This window comes from Mustela lutreola, chromosome 4 (genome assembly GCF_030435805.1).
Source record: "Mustela lutreola isolate mMusLut2 chromosome 4, mMusLut2.pri, whole genome shotgun sequence".
NCBI classification, from domain to species: Eukaryota; Metazoa; Chordata; class Mammalia; order Carnivora; family Mustelidae; genus Mustela; species Mustela lutreola.
The window spans coordinates 15228513-15252592 of NC_081293.1; the positions used below are offsets into that span (position 1 = coordinate 15228513).

Consider the following 24080-nt stretch of genomic DNA (forward strand, 5'->3'; position numbering starts at 1 on the left):
TCTTCTCTAGTGCACATGGAACATTCTCCAGAATAGATCACATCCTCGGTCCTAAATCAGGACTCAACCGGTATCAAAAGATTGGGATCATTCCCTGCATATTTTCAGACCACAATGCTCTAAAGCTAGAACTCAACCACAAAAGGAAGTTTGGAAAGAACCCAAATACATGGAGACTAAACAGCATCCTTCTAAAGAATGAATGGGTCAACCGGGAAATTAAAGAAGAATTGAAAAAAATCATGGAAACAAATGATAATGAAAATACAACGGTTCAAAATCTGTGGGACACAACAAAGGCAGTCCTGAGAGGAAAATATATAGCGGTACAAGCCTTTCTCAAGAAACAAGAAAGGTCTCAGGTACACAACCTAACCCTACACCTAAAGGAGCTGGAGAAAGAACAAGAAAGAAACCCTAAGCCCAGCAGGAGAAGAGAAATCGTAAAGATCAGAACAGAAATCAATGAAATAGAAACAAAAAAAACAATAGAACAAATCAACGAAAGTAGGAGCTGGTTCTTTGAAAGAACTAATAAAATTGATAAACCCCTGGCCCGACTTATCAAAAAGAAAAGAGAAAGGACCCAAATAAATAAAATCATGAATGAAAGAGGAGAGATCACAACTAACACCAAAGAAATACAAACTATTATAAGAACATACTATGAGCAACTCTACGCCAATAAATTTGACAATCTGGAAGAAATGGATGCATTCCTAGAAACATATAAACTACCACAACTGAACCAGGAAGAAATAGAAAGCCTGAACAGACCCATAACCAGTAAGGAGATTGAAACAGTCATTAAAAATCTCCAAACAAACAAAAGCCCAGGGCCAGACGGCTTCCCGGGGGAATTCTACCAAACATTTAAGGAAGAACTAATTCCTATTCTCTTGAAACTGTTCCAAAAAAAAGAAATGGAAGGAAAACTTCCAAACTCATTTTATGAGGCCAGCATCACCTTGATCCCAAAACCAGACAAGGATCCCATCAAAAAAGAGAGCTATAGACCAATATCCTTGCTGAACACAGATGCGAAAATACTCAACAAAATACTAGCCAATAGGATTCAACAGTACATTAAAAGGATTATTCACCACGACCAAGTGGGATTTATTCCAGGGCTGCAAGGTTGGTTCAACGTCCGCAAATCAGTCAATGTGATACAACACATCATTAAAAGAAAGAACAAGAACCATATGATACTCTCAATAGATGCTGAAAAAGCATTTGACAAAGTACAGCATCCCTTCCTGATCAAAACTCTTCAAAGTGTAGGGATAGAGGGCGCATACCTCAATATCATCAAAGCCATCTATGAAACACCCACCGCAAATATCATTCTCAATGGAGAAAAACTGAAAGCTTTTCCGCTAAGGTCAGGAACACGGCAGGGATGTCCATTATCACCACTGCTATTCAACATAGTACTAGAGGTCCTAGCCTCAGCAATCAGACAACAAAAGGAAATTAAAGGCATCCAAATCGGCAAAGAAGAAGTCAAATTATCACTCTTCGCAGATGATATGATACTATATGTGGAAAACCCAAAAGACTCCACTCCAAAACTGCTAGAACTTATACAGGAATTCAGTAAAGTGTCAGGATATAAAATCAATGCACAGAAATCAGTTGCATTTCTCTACACCAACAGCAAGACAGAAGAAAGAGTAATTAAGGAGTCAATCCCATTTACAATTGCACCCAAAACCATAAGATACCTAGGAATAAACCTAACCAAAGAGGTACAGAATCTATACTCAGAAAACTATAAAGTACTCATGAAAGAAATTGAGGAAGACACAAAGAAATGGAAAAATGTTCCATGCTCCTGGATTGGAAGAATAAATATTGTGAAAATGTCTATGCTACCTAAAGCAATCTACACATTTAATGCAATTCTTATCAAAGTACCATCCATCTTTTTCAAAGAAATGGAACAAATAATGCTAAAATTTATATGGAACCAGAAAAGACCTCGAATAGCCAAAAGGATATTGAAAAAGAAAGCCAACGTTGGTGGCATCACAATTCCGGACTTCAAGCTCTATTACAAAGCTGTCATCATCAAGACAGCATGGTACTGGCACAAAAACAGACACATAGTTCAATGGAACAGAATAGAGAGCCCAGAAATAGACCCTCAACTCTACATTCAACTAATTTTCGACAAAGCAGGAAAGAATGTCCAATGGAAAAAAGACAGCCTCTTCAATAAATGGTGCTGGGAAAATTGGACAGCCACATGCAGAAAAATGAAATTGGATCATTTTCTTACACCACACACAAAAATAGACTCAAAATGGATGAAGGACCTCAATGTGCGAAAGGAATCCATCAAAATCCTTAAGGAGAACACAGGCAGCAACCTCTTCGACCTCAGCCGCAGCAACATCTTCCTAGGAACAACGCCAAAGGCAAGGGAAGCAAGGGCAAAATTGAACTATTGGGATTTCATCAAGATCAAAAGCTTTTGCACAGCAAAGGAAACAGTGAACAAAATCAAAAGACAACTGACAGAATGGGAGAAGATATTTGCAAACGACATATCAGATAAAGGACTAGTGTCCAGAATCTATAAAGAACTTAGCAAACTCAACACCCAAAGAACAAATAATCCAATCAAGAAATGGGCAGAGGACATGAACAGACATTTCTGCAAAGAAGACATCCAGATGGCCAACAGACACATGAAAAAGTGCTCCATATCACTCGGCATCAGGGAAATACAAATCAAAACCACAATGAGATATCACCTCACACCAGTCAGAATGGCTAAAATCAACAAGTCAGGAAATGACAGATGCTGGCGAGGATGCGGAGAAAGGGGAACCCTCCTACACTGTTGGTGGGAATGCAAGCTGGTGCAGCCACTCTGGAAAACAGCATGGGGGTTCCTCAAAATGTTGAAAATAGAACTGCCCTATGACCCAGCAATTGCACTATTGGGTATTTACCCTAAGATACAAACGTAGTGATCCAAAGGGGCACGTGCACCCGAATGTTTATAGCAGCAATGTCCACAATAGCCAAACTATGGAAAGAACCTAGATGTCCATCAACAGATGAATGGATCAAGAACATGTGGTATATATACATAATGGAATACTATGCAGCCATCAAAAAAGTGAAATCTTGCCATTTGCGACAAATGGATGGAACTAGAGCGTATCATGCTTAGCGAAATAAGTCAAGTAGAGAAAGACAACTATCATATGATCTCCCTGATATGAGGAAGTGGTGATGCAACATGGGGGCTTAAGTGGGTAGAAGAAGAATCAATGAAACAAGATGGGATTTGGAGGGAGACAAACCATAAGTGACTCTTAATCTCACAAAACAAACTGAGGGTTTCTGGGGGGAGGGGGTTTGGGAGAAGGGGGTGGGATTATGGACATTGTCGAGGGTATGTGCTTTGATGAGTGCTGTGAAGTGTGTAAACCTGGTGATTCACAGAACTGTACCCCTGGGGATAAAAATATATGTTTATAAAAAAGAAAAAATTAAAAAAAAAGAATATACTGCTGCCAAAAATATATTTTAATTCCCATTCGAAATCACTTAGAATTCAAGTTGGCAAACAACAAACCATGAGCAAACTCCAGGCCACTATCTGTTTTCATAAACGACATTTTATTAGAACACGTCATGCTCATTCAAGTACGACCGGTAACCGCTTCCGCACGAGTACAGCTGAACACCTGCAACATAGACTGTGTGGCCTACAAAGACAAAACTCACAGAATGGTTCACCAATCTCTACGTAGACTGAAGAGAAATGAGATCATATGGACGTTATATATAAGTAATATATTCATTGGTATGAATTTTTGTATCTTGTTTTCTTAAAAAGGAAATGTAGATTTATTTTAAATCATGTAAGTCAGGAATAATAAAGCAAATAGGGTAAAATGTCAACAACAGGTGAAAATGGGGGTAAAGGGCGCTTTCATAGTCTTTGTACTATTCTTATTCTTGCAATTTTTTCATAAATTTAAAACTTTCTAAGTAAAAACTTTAAAAAAGTCTACCACCTAAAGGCAGAGCTTTTATTTGTCAAATAATACCTGGGTATTATTTGACAAAGAGCTTGACAGAGAATTAACAGCACGTAAAACTCTTGAGAGTCAGAACCATATTTAAAGTGTAATATGGGGGCACCTGGGTGGCTCAGTGGGTTAAGCCGCTGCCTTCGGCTCAGGTCATGATCTCAGGGTCCTGGGATCGAGTCCCGCATGGGGCTCTCTGCTCAGCAGGGAGCCTGCTTCCCTCTCTCTCTCTCTGCCTGCCTCTCCGTCTACTTGTGGTTTCTCTCTGTCAAATAAATAAATAAAATCTTAAAAAAAAATTGTTTAAAGTGTAATATGTTTATGAAACCTATGCTAAAGCAAAATATTTCAGAGCAGGTTTGTGGTAGGCTATATAAAGCCCCTCGCCCCAAAGAAGTCTAGGTCCTAATCACTGGAACCTGTGAATGTTACCTTATCTGGCAAAAGGAACTTTGAAGATATGACTAAATTAGGAATCGAGCTCAGAAGTTTATCCTGGATTATCCAGGCAGGCTCTGAATGTAATTACAAGTTTCCTTAACAAGAGAGGGAGATGTGAATACAGAAGAAGAAAGCAATATGACCACTTTAGTCAGCTGTAGTGTAAGCTTTGATAGTGGAGGAAGGGAAAACTAGGAACCGCAGCTCTAGAAGCAGGAAAAGTCAAGGATCTAGAAAAGATCTAGGAAAAGATCTAGAGCCTCCAGGAGTGTGACCTTGCAAGCCCTGAGATTTTAGACCAGTGAAACTGACTTCACACTTCTTATCTCAGATGGTAAGAGATTAATAAAGGTGTATTGTTTCAAGACATCAGGTTTATGGTAATTCATTATAGCAGTTATAAGAAACTAACATGTATAACTAAATTTATTACTTAATTTATTTAAATATTGTTATTTAATACAGAAAAACAAGATTCTAAAGGTTTTTTAAATTTTACTCCGTAATCTAAAAAATCTGATTTTCTACACAAAATAGGAGTTAAAATTTTTCTTATCTTTGTTACTACCATATCTTACTTCCGGCAATTATTAGAAGAAATGTCTATAGTCAAACTCTATATATTGTCTTTATTTCGTTCTAAATTAGGAAATTTATAAATAGAATGAGATTTATGAATATGGCTTAAAAGTTTAAGGAAAACTAGATAGCTTAATTTGTAGCACGCTGTGTTCTATAACTAAAATAATTAAAAACATCATTTTATAGGGTGCCTGAGTGGCTCAGTGAGTTAAGCATCTGACTTTGGCTCAGGTCATGATATCAAGGTCCTAGGATCAAGTCCCACATCAGAGTCCCTGCTCAGCAGACAATCTTGTCACTCTCCCCTGCTCATTCTCTCTCTCAAATAAATAAATGAAATCCTTTTTTTAAAATGTAATTTTATAAACTGAACATTAATTTAAAACATAAATAACTACAAAGATTACACTATACATAAAGGCATCACCATCCATTAAAAATCTAATATTGATATCTACATTTAAGGCCCTCAAAGACTCCCTTTTTAGTTTTTTTTAAGAGAGTGGGGAAGGGGCAGGGGGAGAGGAAGAGAGAGAATCTTAAGCAGACTCCACTCTGGGCAGGGCTCAATCTCAGGTCCCTGAGATCATAACCTTAGCCAAATTCAAGAGTCGGATGCTTAACTAACTGAGCCACCTAGGCGCCCCAAGACTCCCTTTTTATAAAAATATATCCATGAGGGACGCCTGGGTGGCTCAGTGGGTTAAAGCCTCTGCCTTTAGCTTGGGTCATGGTTCCAGGGTCCTGGGATGGAGGCCTGTGTCGGACTCTCCGCTCAGCAGGGAGTCTGCTTTCCTTCCTCTCTCTCTGCCTGCCTCTCTGCCTACTTGTGATCTCTGTCAAATAAATAAATAAAACCTTAATATATATATATATACATATATATATATACACATATATACATATATATATATAATTTCCATGAAAAGTCCTCTATCTACCACTTCCTAATGTGGCCCCTTATGCAGCCCCTCTGCATTAACTCTTCCTGCACAACTTCTCTCTATCTCCTCAAGGTATGCAGAACTCAGCTGTCTTGAAAAGATGGAATAAACTAATTCACATTACAGTGGGGATTTCATAAAGATTTAATATGCTACAATTTCCACAGGTTGTGCATCATTTATAATCCAAAGAGCACAAATGAATTTCTAATGCTGTAACTTTGGAGATTAAAGGCTGTTGAGAGATTTCTAAAAGGAAAATACTATTCTACACACAATCAGAGAGAGTAGAATTACACTCTGATCTCTCCCAAATGTGTATCTCTAGTCCCACAATCCCTCTTGAATTCCAGGTTCAAAGAGAAATGACATCTCCACCAGCTGGATGTCTAATAATAATCTCAAACTTAACATGTCCAAAACTAAAATCTTAACTCTTCCCTTTCAAATCTGTTCCCTCACTAGTGTTCATCTCAGTAAATGGCACTTCCATTCACCTCACTGTTCAGGACAAAGACCATGGGGCTATTCCTGAGCTCTCTCTTTCACTCACATTCCATATCCAATCCATCAACAAATCCCGGACTGACATTCATTAGTATGCAGGCGTACAGCCTTTCTGACCATTACAATATGGAAAGGTTTCAATTGAAGCAGATGCTGCCTCAAGCCCCTGGCCTACCCTCCCAGTTCCCCTGGCCCCTTCCTGAGATAATCCAAGCCTCTCCAGTCAACAACTAAAGGCATGATACCTGGCACAGCATGGCTTCTCCAGGATCTAGCTCTGTCTTAAGGCCAGCATCCCTTTTGACTGGCTGGTGTCTGAGTGTCTGTACCCTACCGATGATAAACATCTTTAAATTCTGTCATTTCTACTAGACACCAACCACCAATTCTTTCCTTAACAGCTACCATCCTAGTCCTAGCCACCTATTTGGAACTATTTGGAACAAGAGTCTCCAAAAACTGGTTTCCTTATTTCCATTCTGGTTCCCTTCCCATCACATTCTACTCTCCACAATGCAACCAGAGTAATTAAAAATATGAATTCACTCCTACTCAAAATCCTTCAGTGGTTTCCCATCACACTTCAAACAAAATGAAAAATTCCTAACATAGCCCAACACCTATGAGTGGTCTCAGTATATACTTACGGAATGAATGAATAAAAATAACCTTAGAGCTATAAAGGATCAAAAGTATGAGCTATGATGTAAACCAAGATTTTCAACTTACTAGATATGAAGTTACTTCCTCAAGCTCCTTTACAGTAATCCTAATCCTTTTTTTTTTTAAGATTATTTATTTATTTATTTGACAGAAAGAGAGCCAGAAAGGGAACCCAAGCAGGGGGAGAGAGAGCGGGAGAAGCAGGCTTCCCGCTGAGTGGAGAGCCCCATGCGAGGCTCAATTCCAGGACCCCGGGATCATGACCTGAGCGGAAGACAGACGCTTAACTTAAAGACTGAGCCACCCAGGTGTCCCAATAATCCTATTCTTATTATTAAGTCAGTCCCCTCATTTTATATATAAGAAAACTAAGTATACTTGAGGCAATCTATGTTAATAAAGCCTAGTGTCATTAGATATTACAAATAGACATGTCAAAGAAAAAAGGAAAATTACAAGTGAAAAATTCCTATAATCCCAAGGGGCTCCTGGATGGCTAAGTCGGTTAGCAAACTGATCTTTATTTTGGCTCAGATCATGATCTCAGGGTAGTGAGATCAGCCCTACATCAGGCTCCACACTGGGCAGGAAGTCTGCAAAATAAGTCCTATAATAGCGGGAAAATCAAATAGAGAAAAAAATTGCAAAGATAAAACCGAGAATAAAGAAAGAACTGCAAAATGTTTAAAGTTCTTCCAAAGTAATTCCAGACCACTAAATTACCTTCCAAAGTGTTGTATTTTGCACTGGAAAAACTGGACAAGTTTTTCTAAAGGAATCTATCTCTGATTTTATAATGGAAATCAATACAAAATTAATACAAAAAATTGTGTATAACACAAATGAAATTTATAAAATAACTTAACTTCCATATAAAGAAAGATAAAAATTTAAAGTTTTCAGATGAGTGAAACAGCAATCCCCCAAAGGTCCAAAAATTATTAATAGATTTATATACAAATTTTCGATGTTACTAAAAAACCTGTAATTGCTATATACAAAGATAAAGAAAGGAAAACCTGACAGTAAAATTCGATCTCCCCCAGAAGATTAATTGTTCCTCAGTAATAATAACTTAACAGCAGGCTTTGATTTCTAAAAACAAGAATTACTCTGAGTGGAGTTTCTCTGTATCATTTAAAGTAAGAAAAGAAACCCCAAAATTTTGCAGTCATATAAGGGATTTTCAGGGGAAAAATTAATCTTTCTCTAGAATTTTGGACTTCCTAATATAGTTTTAGCTCATACTTTTAATTCATATTTAATCTAAATCATGATGAAAATTATCAAGGTGGTATAGACTTAAAAGGCCAAATTATATTTATTTTCTTTTTTCAGTTCTCAATTAAAAACGCTAAATTAGCGCTAACTTTGTACCAAATGCAAATGGTTAAGCTAAATTTCTTTCAATACATCTATGTTGCAAATATCACTTTTAGTATTTTAAATAAAACTAATAACAGAAATATAAAATACATACACACATATATACATATGAACTCTAATAGTATAGAGGGCACTATAGTACAGAGTACCACTATATTCTGGTATAGTGTATCAGCTAGATTTCTTTGGTTGTAAGCCACAGAAACTAATTTCGGCTACTTTGAGGAAAAAAATGGGAATTACTGGAGAAATTCAGAGAATTTCAAAATGAGGCTAAAAAATCAAGTTTAGAATAGACAACTATCTGTATTCATCATCCCATCACGACTACTTTAACTAAATGAAAGGCAATTTCCCAAAGTTGGATTGCTGAGAAGGGAGATTTTAAGAACTGTGTATGTAACTTATTGTAATCATCCCAGAAATAATTTTATGATTTAGTATGTATACTGAATCTGAAGATCTCCAAATAAAAAGCAAAACAAGGTAACAAAAGTATAAGTCATCTTCTAACAGCACTGAAAAACCTGATTTTGTTTCAGTATCCAAAGTATTCTAAACATTTTCTAGCCCCACTAAACCAATCTCCAAAGGTCAGGCATGAATTTTCGTGTATTGTGAATGTTCACAGCTGTTTTGACAGTATTTTAATTTTATAGAACAATGAGTTGTGTGAATGGTAGTCATTATACTGTTCTGTTCCAGGAATATTTGGTTCTCTCAGTTTAGGTCAATGATGCAATTATAATATAGACAGGAACTGTCCTGTTGGCAAAGAAAAGTATTTTCCAACATATTATTTTGAGTCGTGGAAGGATTAAAACAAAGCTTTATGGACTTTGGTTCTGATTAGTTGAAAATGATTAATACAGAGTTTGCTAGGACTGAGAGCAGGATTTGTTTATTCTACTTCTCTAAGTCAGAAACATTAATACAAGAGCTTGTTTCAACATCAGGTAAGCTTCTCTAAGGAGGGAAGTTACTCATCTCACACAATATCCCGTGAATTGTATTGTAACTCAGAGCTCAGTAGGTTTCACTCTCTCTCTACACTTACTTTCCTGGTGATCTCATCTGACTTCATGGCTTAAGTACCACCAATAGTTTCCAATTTAATATTTTTAAGACCCAAATGTATAGCTACAGTACAGACATCCTCCACTAAACCCCAACTATCTGTTCAACATCTCCACTTATGTCTAAAAGACATTTCAAACTTCACGCACCGAAGTCAAACTAATTTTCCTCCTAAACTCTTCTTCATATCCATTGGTAACTCTACCTTACCTCTGTGGTCTAAAAAATCTTAGTCATTTTGACTCTTTTCTTTCCCTCACCCATACGCAATGTGTCAGCAAATCTTATTAACCCTGCTTTTTAAGTTCCATTTAACACTCAAGCCACTCTTACCCCTCCACTGCCTGCCCACACTACTATCACCTCTCATCTGGATAATAATTATAGCAGTAACCTCTTAACTGGTACTATGCCTTCAATATTCTCAATTAGAAGCCAACAGAAACCTTTAAAAACTAAGTCAGATTAGATCAATCTTCTGCTCAAAATTTTTCCGTGGTTCCCCATTTCACCTAGGGTAAAAGTCAAAATCATTAGAGCTGTCCCCAATGCTAAGGCTTAGCTAAACTGGCTCCATTCTTCACATACCTCCATCACTCCAGTAACCCTTAAGCCCCATATCTCCAATCCTCTCCCCTGTTCTGTAACTTCTCTGAGCTCCTATCTGACTAATCTTCCATTAGTAATTCAACTCTAGGCACACTGGCCTTTTAGTTGGTCCTCAAACACAAAGGGCATGTTGCTACCTTAGGGCTTTTGTACTGACTGTTCCAACTGCCTAGAATATTCTTCTCCTAAGTAAGGATATAGTTAATTCCTTCACATGTACCAAGTCCTTGCACAAATGTCACCTTCTCAGTAAGGCCTAAACTGACCACTCTATTTTAAACTGTAACTCCCATCCCCATATCTACCCCTCTTTCTCTGCTCTACTTTATTTTTCCACAGCACTTATCCCTTTCTAATATACTGTACTTATAACATGTATATTATGTTCATTGTCTGTGATCTTTCTCCCAGTTTAATGTACGTAAGCTACATAGAGATCCTTGATTTCTTTGTTCCACGATGTATCCGAAAGGCATAGAATAGTGACTAAAACTTAGTAGATGCTCAAAAAATTTTGTTACATAAATGAATATAATATATATTTATACACACACTCACAGACCCACACACACATTCTCAATGCTACCTTTAAACAATTTTTCAAGTAGGTTAGGAATAAAAACTTAATTTTATTGACTTGCAAAAAGTCAGATCTGCTGATTTTACTAGTAAGAAGAATGACTAAAAGAAAAGAATTAAATTTAATATATTACCTGTCATTAAAGTTAAATAAAGTAGAGAGACAATGTTTATTATCATTAAACATAAAAAGGAAAAGGTAATTTATCCAGTGAATTTTTTAAAGGTGCTACATTTAAAGTACGCAACTCTGATGCGTACTTACATACTAAAGTAACTAAGCATGTCCTGGTATGTCATATGGCTAGCGCAGAAAAAAACACTTCAAGATAAAATATTCAAGAGTTTAAATTAAAACGTTTTATATTTTTCTAAAACAACAACATTATCAAGTTTTTACAACCTGAATGAAAGCAGAGGTTAAGTGTATGTTCTGGTAGTCAATACTGCCACCTACTGGCAAATGTTAAAATCTAAAACCAAAGGATTGCAATACTGGAAAACAAAGAATCCAAGAACCACAAGCTCAAATTCAGTTGTTTTTCTCAATATTTAAAGTCATTTTTTATAAATTAAGTACATTAAGTAATTTATTATAGTACTCATCTCTGAAACATTTATACTTTAATGTCTATATATCATTAAACTAGTTTTATTCATTTATTCAACTCCAGAAACCAATATTGCACCGTATGTTAACTAAGTAAAAATAAATTTAATAATAATAGTAATAATAATAATAATAATAGTTCCCTCAGCAACAACAAAAAACTTGAATGCCTACTACACGTCAAGCACTATAATATGTACTGGGGACACAAACATAATCAAAACATAATCATTCTTAACTTCATGGAGCTTATACTCCAGTAGGAAAGAAAATTAAAAATCAAACATACATAAATGTGATAAGTGCTATAAATTAAAAAGGTAGGGTCTTAGGAAAGCATACAACAGGAGAATCCAACCTGGTCTTAAAATGTTAATGGAGTAAGGTATTCCTGGATGAAATTCAGAAATAAGAAAGGCCGTGAAATACTAAGGGTCAAAGAGACATGAAAGAAACTGAAATAAGGGGTGCCTGGGTGGCTCAGTGGGTTAAAGCCTCTGCCTTCGGCTCAGATCATGATCCCAGGGTTCTGGGATCAAGTCCCGCGTCGGGCTTTCTGCTTGGCGGGGAGTCTGCTTCTCTCTCTCTCTCTCTTTCTCTCTCTCTCTGCCTGCCTCTCTGCCTACTTGTGATTTCTAATAAATAAATAAAATTTAAAAAAAAAAAAAGAAAGAAACTGAATTAAGTTCAAATAAAGTATGAGTTTAAATAAAGAATCAGAGGCTCTATATAAAACTATCAAATTCTCTGATTTGTATATGTAGATATTATCTTTTAACCAATAATTTAAAGGCTTAACACAACAAACTCCAATCTTTATATGAGAACCAAGTCTTAACTGAACTGAAATACTATAAACAATGAATATCCTGAAGACATTTAAAAGGACTGAACAGTAGGATTAAGCAGGACATTCTGGAATAGGAAAGGAACATCACAGGAACAACTGCTAAATGATTAGATAATGGTCATGTATATAAAGACGGTGACCTATTTTTCATCTCTATAAAATAGGGGGAAAATGTCTTGTGTAATGGATTAAGAAAAAGAAAATCAGACGCTGAAGCCTACGGGTTTATTTTTTTAACCTGTCTACTTCCACCATCTGTTCCACATTGCAAAGTTTTTTTCTGAGTAGACATCAGAGAACTACTTATACCACTCCTTGTCAATTAAGGCAACAATCTACATTTTAAATTATTTTATTTGGGGGCGCCTGGGTGGCTCAGTTGGTTAAGCGACTACCTTCGGCTCTGGTCACGATCCTGGAGTCCCCGGATCAAGTCCTACATCAGGCTCCCTGTTCCACGGAGAGTCTGCTTCTCCCTTTGACCTTCTCTGCTCTAATGCTCTCTCTTTCACTCTCTCTCTCAAATAAATAAATAAAATCTTTTTTTTAAAGTTTAAAAATTATTTTATTTGGATTTTGTATTTGTTTGAGAGACTCTAATCATATAAACCCCCTTCTTGTTTGGGAAAATCTCTCTCGTGTGATTTCTGTTCGGAAACGGGATCCCTTCTAATCATGGATCAGAGAAGCTAACTTCTCTTTATGCATCTCTAGGCAGCCAAGGTATGAGTAGGACCTCAGCCAAACAGATGCTACTAAGCAGGACTTTGAATCTTAACAAGTGATACAAAGGTGTAGGAAACACTTAGAATTCTCTCTAGCCATGCCTGAAGCATGTTGTATGCACAGTAAGGATCCCAGTGGGAATCCCAGGGTCCAGTGGAGTGACATGAATATTCTCATCCAACATTCCTGTGGCTTCATCTTTCAGGTAACCGTGAATCTACCCACCTGCCTTTCCGTTGTACTTGACCCTTTCCAACCAAGGTTCGACCAGCCTTTCATCTCTCTTCAGAGCTATTGGGGACCCTTCTGTATTAGTTAGGGTATAGGTTAGGAGAACCAAAACTAAGCTGCTTAAATCAGCTAAAACTAAATTTCTCCCTAATGATAAATTCTAGAAGCAAATAGGCAAGTAATATTGGTTACTAAAGTTATTGTCATCTACCACCATTTGGAAAGATCTCAATGATCTACAAGTTCCACAGAGCACTTCCACTCGTGTCCTGCTGACCTGAACTTAGTACTACAGCCATACCAGCTGCAAGGGAGCCTGAGAAATGTGGTATGCAGCTGGAATGCCATGTGCTAAAAACAAGGAAAAAACGAATTCTGGGCAACAATGGTCTCTGCCATGCTTTCCAATAAGTGCCTTTTCTGTTCAAGTAAGCCAGAACTGCTTCTGCTTATAATCAAAGACTTCCAGTGATTCAGATTTTGTTTAATTTATGTAAAAGACAGAAACCTGGAGCCCCTCTAATTAGGGAATTGATAGCCTGGGGGGAAGGGTAGAGACACTACAACTTGGATGCTGCTTTGAAATTCTCTACATATGAACATAAACTCAATTTGTTGTATCATGATTTTGATGTCTTTTAAAAATTCCTCATCTGTCTTAATGTTTGGAAGCCATCTCTAAAGAAAATTACTTTGTAAAGCTCCCTTTTCCCCTTCTGTGACTTATTAGGACTTAAATAATTTTATTAACTGAAAATCATCACAGAAGCAGATGAGCCCACAGAGGTCCCTACCCTTTAAATAATCTAATATGTATATATCATCTTTGACAACCATACATTACTATAATTACACATAATACAACAAACCTGTATGCTTTTCAACATGCCTTTCCCTAAATTTTTATTTTTTTATTTTTTTAAAGATTGTATTAATTTATTTATTTGACAGAGATCACAAGTAGACAGAGAGGCAGTCAGAGAGAGAGAGGGAGAAGTAGGCTCCCCGCTGAGCAGAGAGCCCGATGTGGGGCTCGATCCCAGGACCCCGAGATCATGACCTGAGCCGAAGGCAGAGGCTTAACCCACTGAGCCACCCAGGTGCCCCTCAACATGCCTTTCTAAAGGAAAGGGGGGGCAGTTAACATTGATGGCGCCATCTTCCATTAAAACAAATTCCTCTCTAATTTGGAAAAATTCCTCAAACAGTAAAAAGATGATAGCAAATGATTAAGGAAGAAAGAAGAAAAAGTTAAGGGAGGGAAAAGTATGGTGATGGGTAAGCAGAAATCTTCGAAGGTACCCACAAAAAACTAAATTAGAAAGAGGAACAGAAGCCAGGTGGGACAAGCACTACAGAAATGTTAGGAGGGGAATCCAAGACTTAACATAAAGCTGGGCTTCCCCTCCACACTTGTCCTCTTTAATAAAATCTGTTTCTAGAAAGCAATACTTTTTTTTTTTTTTTTTTTTGGTATATTAGCATAGGCCCAAAAGAGTAAGTAAAATGAACCAACATAAAAGGATAAAATATAATGGAGGTAGCAATAATCTTATTTTTAACCCAAAGAATCTAATTCCAAATAACACATTACAAAAATGTGCCAGATTTTGAATCTCATAAATTGCCTCCTCAGCTCTCATTTTTAAATATCTCGAGTTCTTTGATCATTCCCCAGATGTCCTAGAAACAAATTTCTCTGTCTTTTCCCCCTTAATGATTCCTCCCCATTCTATGTATCTGAAATAGAAACATCATTTTCTCCCTAGCAGTTCTGGTAGTAATTCCAGCTACTTTAAGCTACACTTCCTTAAATACAAAACCAGGGATCAGGTCTGAAGCTCAAAGGAACCAATATATATGTCATCTGTCATGAAAGAAGCATAATATCACTTTCACCAAGTACCCTACCCTCAAAACATTCACATCAGCTCAGAGATCAACTCTTTATCTATTAAGAATAGTGGTCTGACTTCTGTACAACATTTTATATTTATTTTTAAAAGTTATATGTAAAATATAGATATATTTCTGTGGGTATAAATATGGGACTATTCATATTATCCCTTTGCTTTAAAAGTGAACATGCCCAGTATTTGCTACCCCATTTCCAATTTCTTATATGTAAGAGTCAGGAATTTCCTTTGTCTTAAGGCACTACTGACAAGAATAATAAAATGTGAAAGGTCAAACAAAAGCCAAAAAACAAAAGATAACATTTGAGCTAGACTTTATAAACCCCCAGAAAACAAAGCATTTTAAAGAAGGACTAGTTAAAAAAAAAGAAAGAAAGAAAGAAAGAATAAAAAAGAACAGAGATGTTCACAGAGAATAGCATACAAACGTATTCTTCTTTTGCTTTCAAGACTGTTGAAATGAGATGGAAGACTGAGAGCCACTGAAGACCACTTTGAAAAACACTGTGTATAAGCTACACTTCTATTTCTCAGGCCTTAATTTCAATAAATGTAAATATATTCCTGATGTACCATTCTCTCCAAAGAAAAGGACATTATTTTAGTTTCAAGACTAAAATGAAAAAAAAAAAAAAAAAAGGTGTACTGAGGCACTTTTAGAAGAAAGATGACAAACTATTAAAATAACCACTTAACAAAATACATGCTCCTGTAATTAAAGAACATAGAGAAAACTGTCTCTATCATAATCAAAATAGGTAACCAAATTCATTTCAGTAAGAAATCACTCATATTTTGTGTCAGTGCAACTAATTTTTTTAGTGAGATAACATGGATTTAAGATGGGCATAATTTATACAAAGCCTAAATTAATTCCTCTTAACAAGTACTCAGCATACTTAGTAACATTTTTTTTCTTAAAGTCATCTAAAGAATGATGACTACAACTATATGAGGAGCACGTTCTCTTTGGTTTTTACTTAGGACCTACTGCTACCCTGTACTATAACACATGATCATGTGATTTTGGATTACTTATTTCTTGAGTCAAAACTGCCTCAATCAACAGGATTAGCATGCTGGCACAAAGCAAGCTCTCAATATGTAATTACAATTAGCACACAGTAAGCTCCAGAAAGGTAAGTATATGGATAACTAGATGTACCTCTTCATTTAATTCCACAATGACAAAGTTTATGATTTTATAGCCAAATACTTAAGTAAGCTAAAACTCTTCAATGTAGTCTAAAATTGATATTTAATCATAGATACTTATAAAAACTGTTTAGCAATTCTTCCCCAGAAATATTACTCTTGAATAAGCAGCTGAAATCCTTAATACTAATCCTTAATGAAATTTTTTAAATACTTCAAAAAATAGTCTGTTCTTTTAAAAAAAATAGCCACAAGAGGTCAGTCTTTCCTAAGAAATATTTAAACCCTGCCATGAAGATAAGCATTTTTGCAATATACTATTACCCATTACAAGTCAAATTTGAAGGCAACCTGCATTAAATTCAGTCAAGTCATCAAATTTTTCAGCATTCAGCCAAAAATTCCAGAATATCACACTGATCACACACCCACAATTTAGAAAGATTGCCAAGAAGCACTTGATTCTCAAAACAGGGTATAGACACAACTCTAGTTGGGAAGAAACAAACATCCTAAGAAGTTGATTGTTCATCTGAAAATTCTAAAAATAAAATACATGAGATCTGGGTGTGCAAACTGTAACAAAACAAATGAATATAGAATCTTTTAATCTTATTAAATATATGAATCAATGTTTCAAAAGCCATCACACCACACATGCTTACCTTGCCAACTATCATTGCAGACGCACAATTTTTCTCCTGTTAGGTCGCAGTAACCATGATCAGGACTGCCGCAATTGGCTTTACAATAAGGAATATCACAAGCTTCACCCTTCCAGTATTTATCACATTCACAGTACACTTGACTTGGAACAGAAATACTAGTTGTACACTTCCCATGACCAGAGCAATTGTTAGGACATGAATTAATTCTGTAAAATATAATACATATAGATTCAAATTCAAAGTAATTAAAAAAGAATTTTGATTGATATTTTTTAAACCTTATTTATCACTTTTATGTTGTGTTTGATATGTTCTGTTTAACCCAATTTCACAATGTGACTTCAATTCTTTACTCTGGACCCTTTTATACCTAATGCAATTCAGTTAATTGCAATTGACTTTTGCAATTGACTTTAACTCATTCAATGAGCTTACTTTGCTACCAAGGCTCCAAACCTCCAAGAACTCCACACTCAACATTTGCAGGATCTATACAGTTCCAAACACAATGTTTTGTAAAGAATTAAGTACTCAAACGTTCTGAATATATATTTTATAGAAAATAATTAAATTCATGAATATCTGAGATTAAATGAAAAGCTAAAATTTAGGCTGGTTATATAATAATATTTACATAGCATGCTATCACCTATACACTGCCACGGAAGAATAGGGATGCTTATCACATTTTATTTTAAAGCCCTTTGACCAATTACATTCTACTACACATTTATTCTTCCTTGCATATCTATAAGATAAATAGGTTCTATAACAGCTTGCTGATTTTAAATTCTAATAGTCTGAAGATATTTACAACATTTTATTCATGCAGGAAAATTCTCTAGTCATATTCTACATTCCTGAAGAAAAGGGAAAAAAGAAGTGTATCAAGTTCTTCTGTGGGCATTCCCATGAAAGCACGTGGCTCCTCCACTTCATGTAAGTGAGACTTCCAGGCATGAAAATTTATATAAAGTATCAGATGCATAATAGAGTCTTAACAAAAATCATTTTCTTATTTTAGAGGAGACAGTGGTATATTCATTTACCTTATTTTAGGCCTTAATTTCCTTACTTGTAAAATGGGAAAAATACCCACTAGACAGAACAGTTGTAAAGAGAACCAAAGAACATAGTGCACGCAGAGTATCCAGCACAACCTCTGGAAAGCAGAAGGACTACACAAACTTGGTTCGCACACCCATCTTCAAATACCTTCGAGCACAGACACAGATGAAGACCCCTGTGATCCTACATGACTGCTGCTACAATTTCCCTAACTTGTACTTGTTCATTTAATCCTTTACTGACAATCTTAAAATTCATAATTAATTGCCAACCCAACTTGCTACCATAATGTCCTGAGACTTAGAATACAAACTCAAACAGTACTTTGAGGCATATGATTAGGATTTTATGTCACGTAGGAAAAGATCTTATAATTCTGAAATTTAACACACTAGCCTGCTCCTCATATAAAAGACATTTATAAAAGCAATAAATTATTTAAAGTCAAGTTATAAGAATCATTATAATACAGAATTTTAAAAAAAAAACTTACGAATAAAAAATGTTGAAACCAGTTAGATTATATGCAGCATCACTAAAAAAATGTAACAGTGCATAGCCAGATGTTGTAACAACTTCAGGCACAGTTTCATTTCCCCGGATTTCAGGAACAATCAAACCACTGTAAGAGAGCAAAATTGAATGCAATATATATTAATATGCATATGACTTAATCACATTAAAACTTACTCAAAAAATATTGTCAGCATCACTAAAAATCTGTAACAGAAGAAGCAACTAGAAGGATAAGCCTAAAACAAGCTTCTCTCCCATTTTCACCCAATTAGCCCTCTACTGCTGCCAAGGGACCAAGGTTCATTCTCGTGTCACCACCTTCTCTTCTTCCCGGACACCCGCTGGATCGCAGTGTCCATTTCCCCCTTTATCCTCCTACCCATCCTGTTATAATACTACAGGGTGGTCTCTTAAGTCCCGTGCTAACCTTCTCTTAAAGCCGGCAAAGAGCCTTGCTATCTCTCCCTCTGGTGGCAAATTCTGATGAAGCTGGAAGGAGAATACTCCACCCCAGCGAAGGGACTACAGTGACTTTCTGGTTAAACCTGTACACTTCCAGGACACTTATCCAGGTATTTCAGGTCATTAGAAAAAATGTTTGCATACTCATACAACTTATATTAATATTCCAAAAAACATTTAAGTCCATATTCACACAAAAGAAAACTAACAAAGGGAGAGGCAGATATTAATGTGCAAGAGTTCGGAGTCAGTAATCAGTTAGTACTTGCTACTTTTCCCTTTTTCAATCTCCATATGCATTAGGAAAAATTACATATCTTCATTTACTAATACCATCCTACCCTCTCTAAATCTGTGAAAACATGCACTATGAGAAAAGAAGCTGCTAACAACAAATTACATTACTCGAAATAGTCCGTTCCTTTTAGCAATGTTAAATTAATGTATAGGCGTCACCAGGAACTGAACTATCTCATTCAAATCATATTTGCCAGAACAAAATGAAATACAATAATCAAATGATTTATTTTACAAACACATTCTCAAAGTAGACAAATGAAAAAGCAATCAAATCTTGATGCCTTTCTAATTATTACTGCATCTACTAACCTATGTTTGTGAAGGAACAAAAAATTTTAAAAGGGGACTGTCAAAAGAATTCTAATTCTATACTACCAATCTTAGTTACATATATTTTTCACTAAAGTGAGATTACTTTGAAGTGAGTACATTATTAAAAATAATATTCCCAGGTCTTTATAATAGATATAATTAACCTCTCTGAAACAAAGGACAGATATGTTTATTGGTTATTTATTTAAGAGTGTGTGGTTTTTTTTAAAAGATTTTATTTATCCTTTTGACAGAGAGAGAGATCATAAGCAGGCAGAGAGGCAGGCAGAGAGATAGGGGGAAGCAGGCTCCCTGCTGAGCAGAGAGCCTGATGCAGGGCTCGATTCCCAGGACCCTGAGATCACGACCTGGGCTGAAGGCAGAGGCTTAACCCACTGAACCACCCAGGCGCCCCATAAGTGTTGTTTTTTTTTTTTTAAAGAGTAATTTATTTCAAAAATAAATAAAAGAAATTTAATTGAAGAATTTATTTTTAAAAATAAACTTTATAAGAGAGAGTTTCCACATCTTATATGACACATCAAGCAATTGGACCAACTAACCCTTCCACTGAAGTCAACTAGAAAAATGACAAATTACATTTAAAAAAAAAAAATCAGTTTGAAGGTCCTGGAGAACTAAGAAGATGGTGAGCCCAGGTACTGGGGCCACTTCTTATGGGCATTTGCTGATTTCAAAGTTGGCGGTGAGGTTTGAAGGGCTGAGAAACTGGGTTGTTTTACAGAGGTAGAAAACCAAAATTGGACCCCAAGGACTTTAAGTAAAAGTGAACTAGTAAAAGATCAACTCTCTAGGAGACTGCATTACAGCTTGGGTGTAAATCACCTCAGTATCTAAATTCAGTTGATTGGATTGCTAGTGTCCCCAGGCACTCTCTATAGGAATATATTATCTTTCTAAACTTCAAATTATTTCTACATGTGATTTTACAAGCATGATGTCCAGCACAGAGTTGTCCAGCACACAATCAAAAAATAACACTTCTCTATTACAATCCATTCTCCACATTCTAAAGTCTTGCCTATAGAATAAAGCCCCATTTCCTTAATGTGGTAAAGAAGAAAGCAATACTACAGTGATAAAGGAATATAAAACCAGAGTTATTATTCTGACTATATTACTTCCTAGCTAGGCAACTTTGAACCACTCGGAATCATTTTGTACCTCAATTCTTCATTTATGAATGGAGAATTTATAAACTCCGTGGCAATAATAATTCCTAACTAAAGGGTTACTGTGAAGATTAAATGAGTTATTATATATAAAGAACTCTTGCATACTGCCTGGCACATAATAACCATTCAGTAGATGTAATGATTACTGTTTATTGGGTAATCCGGCTCCTACCAATCCCTTCACATAGCCTATGATCAAATTACTCATAACTACTTCTATTAGCCCAAAACATAAAGCTCTTTAATGCATCTGTGCCTTTGTACATATGTTTTTCTCTATCGAGAATGTCCCATCTGGCCCCCATACTTTGTCTATTCTACTTCTGCCCATGATGAAATTCACCATGAAGAATTAGTTACTTCTAAAATCATATAGCACTCTTTTCATAACCTAATTACAATACTTATGTGCTGGGTAAAAAAAAAAAAAAACTGTGTGCATGCTGCCATCAGTGCCAAACTGCTGTGTACTGATATAGCCTCCAAATCCTCGGAATTTCCCAAGTGATAGGATTGTCTCCATTATTCATGGGAACTCTGTGATTGTTCATGCTAATGAGGGGACTCAGGATGGGAGCTGGCCACACCAGAAAGACCAACATGCAATTAAAGGGTTGAGGCTTTGAGCCACAAGAAATCAATCCAAATTCCAGAGAGAGCAGGAGGACTAGAGATAGTTCTACCTTGTGTCCAATGATTCAATCAATCATGCCTATATAACGGAACCCCAACAAAAACTCTGGACACCTGTGGATCAGGTAAGCTTCCTAGATGATGAGACACATTGGTATGCTGGAAACGTAACATATCCCAAGGAAATTGTCTGTGATCCTCCAAGACCTCAATCTATGTGTCTCTTCATTTGGCTGATCCTGATTTTTAACCTTTATCATGAAACTATAATCATAAGTATAGTGTTTCCTGAGTTCTATGAGTCATTCTAGTGAATTACTAAAGGGGGGTGGACACCCCTAAATCTGCAGCCATCTGGTCAGAAGTGTGGGTGGGGCTCGAGGACCTCTGGACCTGCAGCTGGTATCTGAACTATGGGCAGTCCTATGGAGGGCGGTGCACCCAACTATGAAGTCTGACCCAACTCTAGACAGCTGGTGTGTGAATTCACTGCAAGGCCTGTACCTTATTCCTTACTATATCTTCCAGGCTTACGACAGTCTCTGAAGCTGAGGAAGTTATCACGTATTTGTTGAGAAATGTATATTATGAAACTGGAACGATTTAAACACTTAAGATTCTAAACTGTAGTATTTTAGGCTTTTAAGACCAGAGAATGTCACATCCTAATCCTGGCTCCACCATCTATTAGAAGTAAAGCAATTTCTCTGAGCCTCAATTTTCTCAACAATAAAATGGGGATAACAGCACTTCTACCACAATATCCCTGTGAGAAACTGATACCATTTAAACTGCCCAGTACACTGATTAGCATCAAGGGATACTCAATAAACATCTTTCCGTCTCCTTCAAGACAGCTAATAGGAACACTTGCTAATGACAAGTCACTGGTTCCATCTTCACAGTCACATACTAAAACCCATTCTTACCTTACAAAAGTTTCCTTTAGTATCAAGAAAGCAATGTTAAGAGTGTTAATGGATCACTGTTAATTAATGCAGTCATTACAACTATGAAGAAAACAAATGGAAAGGCCATAAAAACACAATAATGACATCTGAGTAAAATCTAAATTACTAAAAATTAATGTATGAACCCAGAATCTTACCTAACTATCACAAAAAACTATCTTACAATATAATTATTCATTCGACTATTCCATTTTCTATCACCCTTGGATAAAGGGCTATCTGTGGCAACCAACCCCTTAAATAATTTTCAAACAACTCAAAAATTAAACTCTAAAAGTATTTAGAACAATAGCAATATTACAGACTATGTTTAAGATCCTAAAGAGTCACTGTGAAATATTCCTTCAGAAATACAAGTCGTTAACATGTCTATCCAAAAAACAATAGTTCACATTCCTGGTAAACAGAATATTTACAACATAAATAGTAAAAAGAAGAAAGAAATTTTTAAAAATTTGAGGGGAACAATAAGCTTTTATCTTTATTCAAAATTTTAACAATGATAGAACATGTAAGCAGTATTATAGAAATAAGAAATGTAAGGAATAATTTAATCAGTAACTCTGGTCAACAATAAACTTAGTTAAATTGTACACCAAATCAACATTACATGATCCGAATATTTCCTATGTCTAATATATTTTCTCTTATTCATAAAACATTTTATAATAATTAGTATTACACAGAAAGCATTTTTTAAACTGATACTGAAAACACTTTAATTTTAAAATTAAGTCTGGGGGCACCTGGGTGGCCCGGTGGCCTCTGCCTTCGGCTCAGGTTATCGTCCCAGGGTCCTGGAATCGAGCCTCGCATCGGGATCTCTGCTCAGCAGGGAGCCTGCTTCCCTCCCTCTCTCTCTGTCTACTTGTAATCTCACTCAAATAAATAAATAAAATATTTTTTTAAAAAATAAAAAATTAAACAAAATAAGATTAAGTCTGACTACTAACAATAAGTATTGTGAAACAACCAAAACTCAATTCAAGATTGAAAGAAACACATCTGTTATTAAGTCATTACATAAAGTATACCTAAACCTTTTTTTACAGAACTGGAAATTTTATCATTTCATCAATATAAAAAGACAACTATAAAAAACATATACATCTGCCTATTATTTCTTTGTTACATAGAGCTCACAATAAGCTCCCCAACAGGTATCTCTGAAAACATATTCATATCACTTTAAAAGAATAAATGATATGTGGAAAGAATAAAGGATATTTATCAAGAAATACGCGCTTCTGAAAGAGTACTTATTTATCTTTACTAAATCAAAATTTAGTTGACAGTCACAGTACGCAAACTTGTATTACAACCATCTTAGAATTTAGCCATCAATATCTCTGCTAAATTTATTTTAAAGCACAGAGCAGTACATATTTAAAATTAATAAATTATAGTTACTGTTCTAAAACTGACTGTAAGTTCACCAATTAAACACTATTACTCACCTTAGAACCGCTATTAAAGGAGCATATATTGAATCTCCATCATAAACATACATATGATCCCAGCTACATTCTGTTGCAAAATGATTGAATCTTAATCTTAACACTGCATTTGGACTGAAAAAAAATATTAAAATATATTTAATTAATAAGTAACATTCAAAGCAGA

General features: G+C 35.8%; 1 protein-coding gene across 3 annotated transcripts in view; it reads right to left on the bottom strand.

The window, feature by feature from the left end:
* The window catches only part of ATRNL1 (attractin like 1), an 849703-nt gene that overhangs the window by 795118 nt on the left and 30505 nt on the right, over nt 1–24080 (bottom strand). For all 3 annotated transcript variants that reach the window (XM_059173087.1, XM_059173089.1, XM_059173088.1), the window contains exons 3-5: nt 23915–24028; nt 18561–18689; nt 16997–17205 (exon numbers count right to left, since the gene is read on the bottom strand). In XM_059173087.1, the coding sequence (XP_059029070.1) occupies nt 16997–17205; nt 18561–18689; nt 23915–24028 (452 nt within the window). The remainder of the gene's footprint in view (nt 1–16996; nt 17206–18560; nt 18690–23914; nt 24029–24080) is intronic.